General features: G+C 42.8%; 1 protein-coding gene and 1 pseudogene across 1 annotated transcript in view; both read left to right on the plus strand.

Moving 5' to 3' along the window:
• Positions 1-4,638, plus strand: part of LOC115686175 (protein CHLOROPLAST VESICULATION) — a 47,243-nt gene extending 42,605 nt beyond the window's left edge. Inside the window, exons 2-3 of the mRNA XM_030611380.2 lie at positions 3,955-4,092; positions 4,214-4,638. Of these exons, the coding sequence (XP_030467240.1) occupies positions 3,971-4,092; positions 4,214-4,583 (492 nt within the window). The 5' untranslated portion in view covers positions 3,955-3,970 and the 3' untranslated portion in view covers positions 4,584-4,638. The remainder of the gene's footprint in view (positions 1-3,954; positions 4,093-4,213) is intronic.
• On the plus strand, positions 990-2,394 carry LOC115686172 (uncharacterized; annotated as a pseudogene).
• Positions 4,639-11,734: the final 7,096 nt, after the last annotated feature.

The following is an 11,734-nucleotide window of genomic DNA, read 5'->3' on the forward strand; positions in this document are numbered from 1 at the left end:
TGGCCGGTTTGGTCCGGTTCTCGAGAGTATCGATCCGGTTCCCGGTTCCTAAAAGTGGAACCAGTTTCCGGGCGGTCCGGTTCCCGGTTCTAGGGTGGGAACCGGACCGGACCGGACCGATAAATATATATTTACTTTTTAAATTTTTTGAAGAAAAAAAGAAAGTCTAATCTATTCCCTCTTGCCTTTACCAATTTTTTTAAGGATTGGTTCCATTGGAAAATGAAATTGGTTCCATTGGAACGTGATTGGTTCTATTTGAAAATAGAAAAATAAATATATTTATTTATTTAAAATAGAAAGCCTAATTTAAAAGTACGTGATCGGTTCCATTGGAACCGGACCGGACCGATGGTCCGGTCCGGTCCTCGATCCTAGAAAATGGAAACCGGTCCTCCCGATCCGATTTCCGGTTCTTGGGTGGGACCGGACCGGACCAGGAACCATTCACCCCTAATTCTTATATAGTGGTATTGATGCACGACGATGAGAGGACACTTTTGATGTGGTGACCCAGACTTTCACCATTACCCACATTTTACCATTACGAATCTCAGTAATTACGACAAAATTACATTGTTGTGTTTTAATGGGTGCAGACATTATTCGTTAACAAGATCTTTGTGATATAATCAATAGGTCTTTCGCATTTGTCGAGATCATGCCTACACAAGCCCGAACACTCAGTATAACTATTTTTAGTTAATTGGCAAATTCCAAAAACGAGAAAACCGACCGTCGGATATCTTCTCTCCGTATCTCGTGCTTTCGACTTGAGCTCTTTGAGCTCGATGTTGTGCCCCCGTCTTCCGCTTCCATTGCTCTCGCCGCTCCGAAAATTTGCTTAAGCTATGGTTCAAGATCTCGATTTAGCTTGAGTGAGAAAAGTAGGGAGACCTATCAAAAAGGAAAGAGTAGAGAAACCTGAGTGCGGTTAAATTCCAGACGAACATGACTTGGCGCTTGTACGTCTAAAGAAATGAGGGAAACTCAATGCTAGATTTACATGGTTTGGCTTCTGGCGTACATCTATAGAAAAGCATGGACACAAATTCACTGTTGAAAAATGAAAGGGCTTAAGCAAAAATCATGGCGTTTCCGTGACATGCAGCTCGATGATGAAACCACAAGTAGCTGAGAGGAAGCTTTAGGTCTTGGACCTGGTGGAAGGCGCACTGATCTTTCCCTTCGGATTCCTCCTAAGCATTTTGGTAGCAGCTCTAGCAGCAAGCATGGTTCCAGCAAAGGTAGATCTTTCTTCAGGATGATTCCTGCGAGCTTTGAGCTTCAAGAAGAAAGTTCCCACACCCGAGGTGGCCGAGAAAAGCTGCCTCCTGAGTTCAGACCCTAAGGCGTGCCACTAGAAAGCCCTTCAGTGTCCAATTTTCCATGTCCGTGTTGCGTCGGAACAGATGTGCCTCTCTTCCCGTTACACCTGCATCCAACATGTCCCCCGCTGCTGTCACAACACCTGCTTCAGCAAGGATGCCTGGTGAAAGGCATTAAAATCCCAAGTGAGCCCCCCCGCTTCCTTTTCCTTTATGAAGTTTTTTTTATGGTAGGAGTCTCTAGTTCTGCTGCATTTCAGCAACTCTTGTCTTGGAACATCGTTTCTAGGGTCCTTGAGTACTCCTATGATTTAAGTTTGTCTTATATGGATCATCACGAGAATTGGATTATTGATGCGGAGTTGCATTTTCTTCATTGTTTCGACTAGAACTGACAGTGATGAGTTATTGGGTCATTTTGGTAAGTTATAGCTAATTAGAACGGATGCCAAAGTGGTTGACTATGCTTTTTGCAGAGAAGTTCACTTCATGCCACCATATCTAAGGTAACTGTAGGTTTCGGGACAAAATATGGTAATTGTTGAGATCTGCTTCTTTTGCTGCCCACGATTATGATATTTAAAATTTCGCTAGTGGTTTAGATGTATAGTCTTCACTTTACCGGTTTATGGTGAGCTTAAAAGTATGAGCACTCACGAAAATTAACCAAACGTATTTTATATCTGTCATTTATGGACAGATTTGGCTCTATATAACATCATTTCTTGGTAAATTAGATCAAATCGCTCCTACTCATGAGGAAGATGATGATGAAGAGATTCCTGAAGAGGAAGCAGTGTGCGCAGGATTTGTCTTGAAGTATGTCAGGAAGGAAATACATCGTAAGATGGAGTGCAGCTGCAAGGGTGCCCTTGAGACTTTTACATGAAGATTGTGCAATTAAATGGTTTAGCACAAAAGGAAACAAGGACTGTCGCGATTGCAGCCGAGAAGTTCGAAATTTACCCGTGACCTTGCGTTGAGTTGCAACCTCAGAGCTCAGCTTGCTAATGGACAAGAACAAAATCAACAGAGCTTGCATTCACAAACAGTGAGATTGGATTAGGCATTCAATGACACTCCTTCAAAACTTCTTGTCCTTATCTTTCTAACCGGTATCCATCATCTCATCTAGCTGGTGCAACTCCGAGCTTTCTTACTAGATCATGCCTTACTTTGCACAACTTAGTCAAGCACTCAAAGACTAAAGTAATTACCCAATCTGTGCAGTGCCCGACAGGATTTGTGGTGCTTGTTTTAATAAGCACAATATGATAGTCTTATAATCACATTTTCACGAGTTTGTGCTCGAGTATAATCTAGGTTATGTAGAGATAAAAGGAAAATTAAGCATTCTGTACCATCTGTTTCACTCAATCGAAGAGGTTATCTCATTCGCTCTTTGTAAGAGAAACCTGAACCAAATATTCCTTCTTTAACCCCCACCAAAATTGATAATATCATTTAACTATCTCTGTTCGTTTTGCACAGGAATGTTCATTCTATTTCTTCTTTTTTTCGCTAGATTCATCGTGACTTCAGATCTCAAGCGCCATTCTCTTTTATCAGGCTTCTTCATCAGGAGCACGGTTTACAGAAATCCAGATAGACTCGAAACAAAAACCGAAACACAGCTTATCGAACGCGAATGATCGAGAGAGCGTGCGGCGAGACGATGGAGCGGACGGCAGCGGGAAATGTCATTTCTACGGTTCCTCGAGTGACCGACTCCGATGAAGCGGGGAGTAGGAAATGGCACCTAAATACATATATCGCCGTAATTTCCGCGTAAAGCGGTTTCGCCCGCGAAAATTGGAGGGAAACTTTCAAATCCGGCGAAAGACGATAAGCCAAATCGAAGGAAAGCACCGGAATAGAGGGGAAAAGCACGTGAAACTTGCAAGCTCATCGGATCCCACAAAGTCCCAAATTGAAATTTTTTGGAAGCTTTCATGGATGTCGAGGTTGATGTCTCTCTCTCTCTTTGAACTGAACGCAAAGGAAGCCCTTCCCAAGACGCTTCCCACCCCATAAGTCGTGGAACACGGCAAGCAAGTAAGTTGGAAACGTATCCCCGTTGAAAACGTACGTGAAGAGTCCTTGTCTTAAACCCTCGTTCCAAACCATACCAAACCGGCAGATCAATTTGGTAGAAGACAATCGGGACTTTGCGACTCGAGAAGCTCGGGGTCTCGAATTCGATACGTCATTTGATCGATTCGATCTCGAGTTCGACTTACAAGGGGGTTTGCGCAATATTGTCCATGTCTAGTCATGAATGACTTGATTTTGGATGGATCGAGAAAGCACCGACTCTATGTAATGTCGGGATTCCTTTCCGATTCTAAATGGATCGTGTTTGAAACGGTACTTCCTTCCGCCTTTCCTTTTTGAGATCTATGAAACCAGAGATCTTGGAAGTGAAATTCTACCAGAACTGGCGGCTTGATTGGATGGAAGGGTCCAACCCACGTGTCCAAAGCAAACAGGGGGTCCTTCTCAAGCACACCTTGACATGACCAACCCCAAAAGCTTCAACCTCCTCCTCTCTCTATATATAAAGCCCCTATAGTCCTCTTCTTCTTTGTTACTTATGCATCGCCATTAGATTCTTCTAGAGAGAGAAAGAGAGAGAGAGAGAGATGGCCATGGCTGCTGCCTGCTGCCTCAGTCCCTCTCCTCCCACACCTCGCTCGAGCAACCCTTCTTCTTCTTCTACTTCTTCTACTTCTTCCATGGCTCCAAGAACGGTACAAGTCGCATGGTGAGTTCTAGTCATTTGCGCTTCGTTTTCTTCACCTTTTGTATCGGTACATGCAATTTGCCATTAAGGGGTCTCTTCATTTTCTTTTGCTTAGACGTATGATCGGATGTGATATTTGCAGGGGGAGGAACGAACAAGCGCAGCCGGGACGGCGGCCGGGCGCGGCGAGGGTGGCGATGATGGTGATCGGGCTGGTGGGGATGGGCAGCTCGTTCGTGGGACTCGGCGAGGTCACCGAAGCCGCCATGGCCAGCGAGTCGCTAGGGACGGCCGCACAACAAAAGGGCAAGGTCGCGACGATCGCGAGGTGGAGCGAGAAGCGGTCCTGCCCGCCCTGGCAGCTCAACTCCCTCGAGACCATCGTGCCGGAGAACCTCCCGAGGCCGTATGGGCACCGGAAGTCGGAATCGGTCGGGCTTTCTGATCACCAGGACGCGCCAGCCCTCAAGGCCAGGGCTGCCAAATCAAACCCCAGATGCTTCTCCATGTAACCCACATATAATTAGTACTCGAAACTCGTCTCGAGGATTCTTCGGTTCATGCGTATCGAACAATCGTCTCATCGATCTTTACCTAATCGAATCAATCGGGTATTGATCCTCCGAATGAAATATTCTCGCCTTCATGTCGGAAAAAATCTCCAATTATTTTTAACCACGAAATATCATAATCATTCTTGGAAACGGAAGAGGAACATAGATTTTTTTTTTTTTCTTGTTTTTTTTGGTGCGTTCAATGATATATCTAGCGAACGTTGTAGTACAAGGTGTACAAACGAAACCGTTGCTACATACAACACGTACTTTTGCTAGTTCCCCAGTTTCGTTTCAGTACAGTTGGTACGTTTCTTCTTCGTTTTTTCCAATTTAGTACAAGTTTTCCATTTTTCCTTTTCGAGAAAATCAGTACAGGGAGGTGGTCCAACGCCACGTGGCTGCTGCCCAGGTAGGGGCCCATGTGGGGCCCCCCGCATCTTTTCGAGGATTTGGACGAGCCTCGGGCCCATTCGCGCACGATCGGCCCAATGGGCCGTGCACGAGCGGCCCAATGGCGATCTCGAGTACCTGCCGATTGGGCTCGGCCCATCGACCCTGTTCCCTCCGCGGGTGGGCTTGGGTGAAGCTAGCTGGCCCCGACACTGGATCCCCCCGACTCGCTCTCTCGAAGACCCCGGCACGGTCTCGACTCGGGCCGCCCGCTGGTCACGGCGAACGAGCCTCGCTATCGCGTCGCGGCGGTCTGCTCGAGAACCAAGCGGGTCTTCTCTTGGTCCGGGGGGTTTTTTCTTTTCCGGTCCACCTGACCGATCGCGAAACGTCAAGTGCTATCGAAATAGTTTCATTAGAAGGAAAATAAGGGAGGAATTCACGACGCTTGATGCTGTAAGTAAGATAGGCATGTGTGCTGTTCTTAGATTGGAGTAAGGCCCCATTCACCAGCTACTCGAGCAGCATCAACAATCATGGACCCAATTTATGTACTCTGGACATTAACATCCGTTGAAGCATTGATGCACCCTTTGCCTAGTCACAACATATTTCGCATCGAGCTCCTATCGATCATGGAACAAAAGGCAGGAGCTCGATAGTTGTCCGGAGCATACTGATCGAAGATCGTAGTCTAGATCCCGGCACGGTATGATTGGAGGCTTCCACGAGCGCGCGCATCTGGCCGTGAGCTGGCTCTCCTTAAAAGGGAATTGCTTAATAAGGATTTGTTACGCGCGATATGCTAAGCTCGTAAATTGAGTACGGAATGAGCCTTGTCTATTAAGTAGAGCGACCTCAACTTGCTTGCTTCGAACGAAGACTGCACGGACTTTCTCTGGTCGGGGTCCTCAATTATACCATTTTTTAACCGGTTCTCTTTTGTTGTTGTTCTTAGCGTGGGATGCATATCTAGCACTTCATGTTAGTTTTTTCCTTCACAACCCCCTTGGGGCATTACCATAAGAGTCAAGCACACGATACGGAGTGCTCGGTTTGAGTTATAGCTAATTTCACTACTCGTTACTTGAAGGTTCTAAGTTGGCGAACTCGTCATTACAGCTCCATCGAAATACCAATGGTCAGAAATTCTCTCCACACGAGATACATCATAGTTAGGGACATAATATGAGTTGTTCAGACGTTCACTCACGGCGTGAATCGAACTCATTATCTCGCGAAAGACAAGTGACAAAATAATTTTTTTTTTAAACGAGTGTCTCGTGAGCACCTGTTAAGAAATTAGAAGAAACTTTAGAACTTTTAATGTACTGACGGTAGTGGTATTATGTAGAATTAACGTTCGTATAATAAGGCCTTGTTTGGTAGAAGGGACTTTTCGAGGAAATGAGTCTTGATTGTCGCTTTTTCCAGGCCCATTTCTCCCAAAAACAGCAAGAGAAATTTATCCTATCAAATTACGTTTATATGGCAGTATCCTATTTTTCCTCAAGAAAATATTTCAATGAGTTTATCCAAAAGCACTTTGAGAATGTCGAAACGGAAAAACCATCTCAAAAGTTTAAAAGTAAAATTATATAGCCGAAAGTGCATATTCAGAATATACACGTAATATCCTGAAATAATTCTTTTGAACTTCGCGTTCATTTTTTGCTTGATATAATTCCACACTTGTTTTTAATTTTCCTTCTTCCCTTTTCTACTTCGTTAATTACACTTTCCCTATAAGAAAAAATGAAATTCGACGGGCCATGGAAAATTTGGAGATACCGTTCCTATCTTAATTTCAACAACCCAGGCTTCTTAACACATGATAAAATTCCTGACTTTTGTACCCTGTTCATCAGAATTCTAATACAGATACAATTCCCTCCCCTTAAAAAAAAAAAAAAAGAGAGTCCACATAAGAACAAAAGTGCCGTGATTGTGGAAACAGGCAAAAGTCCACATAAGTCGAATCAAGCTGATACAATGTCAAGATCAAGCTCGAGTCGACTCACATGTTCAAGTGCTTGAAACTCGTCTTGCACTTGATCGAGGCTTAAATTTGCTACCCGAAAGCAGCTCAAATAAAATTGTTGAAATATTCAAGCTCGACTTGATCAAAGTGAAGTTAAAAATGAATCCAAACTTGAGCTGGAGCTAAATAAGCTCAAACCATCTTCATTTGCTTTTTATGTGGGAGTTCGCAGGTACATATGCTATATGTTATCGAACCGAGTATCAACAATTTCGAGCTGGACTCGACAATATACTTGAGTAACTCAACTCAAATCCAAGCACGTTGATTTCTGCCTGCTTTCGAGTAACTATCGAACCTAATCTTGACTTCTTGTGAACTGGTCGATTCGGTATGACCCCTACATGAAATCACCTGTTGGGTAGTTTCGGAATCTCTCCATTGTCTCCCTTTCGAGAACAAGAAGAGGAAAAAGATAGGTTGCCGAATCTCCGGACAGGTTGCTTTTCTTGAGCGTGACTCGCCTTTTGCGCAACTTGCAATGACGAAGGAGACTGCTTTTTCCGTCACGACACAGTGATGATGGAATCGAACGAAACTCCGAAAGCGCAACAGCAAAATGCAAGGAGACGTCGGCAAAGAAAACAGGCCCCCTTGAAGCCTGACAACGACCCACTACTAAGGCGCAGGCCACGGAAGAAACCCCCCAGCAATCATCACGACTCCGGGAGCCAGTGGACGACGACGAGGAAGACGCGATGGGTAAATCCAATCATGACCCTTTGATTAGTTGAAAAAATACGAAGTATATTCTCCCTCATGGGGGACTCCAGAAAATATTCCTCAGATCAAGCGGTGGGGCCTCGGCCTTCAAGAATCGCACGTTACCATCACGCCCTCATGATCACTCCCTCTGAATAACCACGAACCCTAACCCTAGGGGCTTGTCGTAGGCTAGGGTTCTGCACGTTCTCCATTAAAGCTAGCTGGAACAAGGAGCACCAGAAACCCTAGAGCTTCAGAAAACCCTAGAGCTTGTTCAACTTTGTCTGGAGATCTGCAGTTGCACCAGTGCTCCTGAGCTCTGTACATGTTTATGGCATCACGCATGTTGGTCTTAGAAGATTATTTTGCATCGCTTGCCTATACACTAAGGACTTAAGTTTCTTAGGTTGATTTTCCTCATATGATGTAAGTTAAACTTATATTTTGCTTCTTCATTCCCTAACTAACAGTTCATTTCATGTGTGGATTCAAACGTCATTTCTGGCCATTGATTCTATGTGCAAGATAAGTACTCCGCTTGCTTTTCTCCTTTCCATTCTAATTCTCACGGGAGAGAGGATTTTAGAGAATACCCCGCATCTTATGTACACAGTTATCATAACCTTATGCTTATGTTGGTCGTTGAGGTATGCCTGCGCATACGAGGCTAGTAAGCGAAAGAGTCCCACATGTGAGAATCAATGTGATGAGGAGCAATTAATGTAACTAATTGACTTAGCTTTCGAACGAAGATGAGCGCAACTGAATAATTCGATGATTTTGGACTTGAACTCCTCATTAGCGACCTTCTTAGACGAGGTACACACAAGAAGCTCGCAAATGAGGCAGAGATCATTGAGATACAAGTGGAAGAGTGTTAGGCGAAACAGTCTCACATAGAAGTTGTGTGGTGAAGAGCTTAAACTTGCTTTGAGATAAATTTAACTGGATATTATTAATGGGTATGGAATTGGGTTCACTCTCGGTAATCTCTTCAGGATGAAGTACCAGGCTTCCTTGTTTAAACTTTTGGGTGAGATGTCAAAAGAGTTAGAATTTGAAATTTAACTTTACACATCAATTTTTAGGAGAAAACCTGAGCATCGCAGAAGTAGGGATGACAAAATATCTACGTAAGGCATGGGACAGAGATATAGAGGAGGTGGAGATTGAGAACTTGCACGGTTGTGCAAGGACAAGTTGTCATCTTGACAAATCCCGCCTCATAAATATAGTGAATCAATATGAGGTTTTACGTTGACCTTCAAATTTTTTTTCCAAAGAGTCACATCAGACTTTAAAATACATTAAAAAGGTAACGTAGGATTCTTTGTTAGAGTACGTTGTTGGAGACAATTAAGTGATCATTTTTTCGCCGATGCTGTACTCAAGTGATTGTTCGAAAAGTTTTAACACTTTCATTGTCATTTTCCTAAGTTTTTACAATTCCGTGAGTTAACGGTTCTGTCACTTATAATACCCATTGGATGAGGCCCATTGCATCATAGTCCTTTCGAACATCTCTGATCCGACAGTGGGAACAATGACTTTAGGACATTGTTAATGGTATCATATATATTATCCAATGTCAGTATCATTTTGTAAAAGAAAACTAGCATGCATGCGCGATATATATAAAAAAAAAAGTGGACCCTGTCATCTTTAGAGTTTGTTTGATTCACGGAAAATAAATTATTTGGAAAATATTTTTCTAAAATTTATCTCTCGTATCGCATACAAATATGCTTAAGGTTCTGTTTGTTTCATAAAAAATTAACAATTTAAAAAATATTTTCCTAAAAATGATTGCTTATATCGCTTGAAATAATCAGTCAATTGAAATATTTTTATTATCAATAACAATTTATGTCTAAATACTTTTGTGGTCGATGAAAACATATTTTATTTATTTATTTTTTTGTAAGTAATACAAACAATCTTTTCCTTTAAGCCAAAAGAAAAGAAAAAGGCACGAGGAAGTAATTCTTTTTGATCCCTCGAGTTCTAACGTGAATTATCTGCTTCTGACGGAACACAAAATGAGGCGGATTTAGTCCGGCGCACGAAAACTATACCAAAATAAACTTGAAAATTTAATCACATCATCAACAAGAAAATAAAAAAGTGTGATTATGGATGAGTTACACTATGTCCTACTTAAACCTCCTTGGTGCGTATTATATACAAACTAAGAAGTCGTTTAGCCTCTATCACTTATCATGAGCAAGAAACATTACTTCGTATCACATAAAGTCTAATAACCAACAAACTATAGATTCTCACTAACGGAACACGAGAAATTTTAAAGGCATAAGTTATCTCACCACATATGATGAAAGGATTTTGTAACATAAAAAACATATGATATTGTCGACGAGTGCAACGAAGCACTCGTTAAGCATACCCTTGATTTAAAAGTAAGTTTGAATTTTCACTGTATTAATCACAGAACACGAGGAGAACAGTTACATTGAATATCACAATCTCTCGTCTATCGAGTTTAGCACTTGGCAGTGAATTCCAACACATCTTAACGCACTGAAAATTGAAAAGGAATGTAAATAAAGAAAATAACTTGTTTGAAATAGAAAGATGAATATTTTTAAGGGTTATTATCACGAGAAATCCCAAATCAATACACATATGACAAATTTATCTTAAACTAATTTTTTGACAATAAAAAACCCTAGGCCAGTATACCTGTGACAAATTTACCCTCTATTAGTTTTTGTTAAATTATACTGTCAGATTACTGAGTTGGATGACACGTGACAGTTGATGATGTATCGGTTTGGGGTTTTATCCTAAGTTTGTGATTTTTCTTTTGTATTAATCCAACTTAATGGAAACTATCAAAGGGTAAATTTGTCGCAAATGTACCGATTTTTGGTTTTTGGTGGTCAAAAAATTAGTTTTGGATAAATTTGTCACAGGTGTACCAGTTTAGGGTTTTTCGTGGTAAAAAAATTAATTTATAGTAAATTTATCACATGTGTACCGATTTGAGATTTTTCGTGATATTAACCTTAGTTTTTAAAGTAATATAAATGACTATTCCAAAACCACGCACTTCATGGTAACTAATATCTACCTAAATTTTTATTTGTTTCAACCATTAGGGAAAATGAAACAAATATTCCATAAACTTTAGCCCAGTATGCAATATTATTTAAACTTTTAATTTGTTCAACGTGGTCACTAAACTGGTAAGGCTTGGGTTCTCTACTCCGTGTAACGCGTTTCACATGAGCTTCCGCTGCGTGCTGAGAACAAAGTCTTGAGGGGTGTGTGATCCCCAAAGAGGACAATATTGGACTGGGATGGATTGGGTTGGGGCCCTACCCCAGACAACGCGTTTTAAAGCCGTAAGGGTCAGTGGGGCCAAAACGGACAATATTACACAGTGTAGACCCCAGGTCCTTACAAATGGTATCAGAGCCGACTCCCGACCGCGTGTGAGGCCACAGCGAGGACGCTGTGCTCGAAGGAGGGGAGAATGTAACGACCCGGTCCGACGAGGGCGGGGAGTGATAGCCGGGGCCAGAGGGCCTGGACAAGGAGCGGTTCCTGGCAGGCTTCTAGGATGGCAAGGGGGGGCATGTCTCTTGTCCCACATCGCTTAGGGGGGGAGTCCTGGGCTAGTTTATAAGGCTTAGGTTCTCTATTCTGTGTAACGCGTTTTAAAGCCGTGAGGGTCAGTGGGCCCAAAGCGGACAATATTACACAGTGTAGACCCTGGGTCCTTACAACGATGGTGCCCTCAGACGTCAAATCGCGACCGTCGTTTCCTCACTACTCTCTGGTCAAAGTCAAGATCAATCCCATATGACTAGGGGTGATCGGTTCCCGGTCCGGTCCGGTTCCAAGGTGGAACCGGGAACCGGACCTAGAGAACCGGTTCCCAATTTTAGGAACCGTGGACCGGACCGGTTGGTTCTAGGACCGGGAACCGGACTGGATCGCCGATCCG

This window comes from Syzygium oleosum, unplaced genomic scaffold (genome assembly GCF_021117445.2).
Source record: "Syzygium oleosum isolate NSW1041296 unplaced genomic scaffold, Sole_v2.1 Sole_v2.16, whole genome shotgun sequence".
Taxonomy (NCBI): domain Eukaryota; kingdom Viridiplantae; phylum Streptophyta; class Magnoliopsida; order Myrtales; family Myrtaceae; genus Syzygium; species Syzygium oleosum.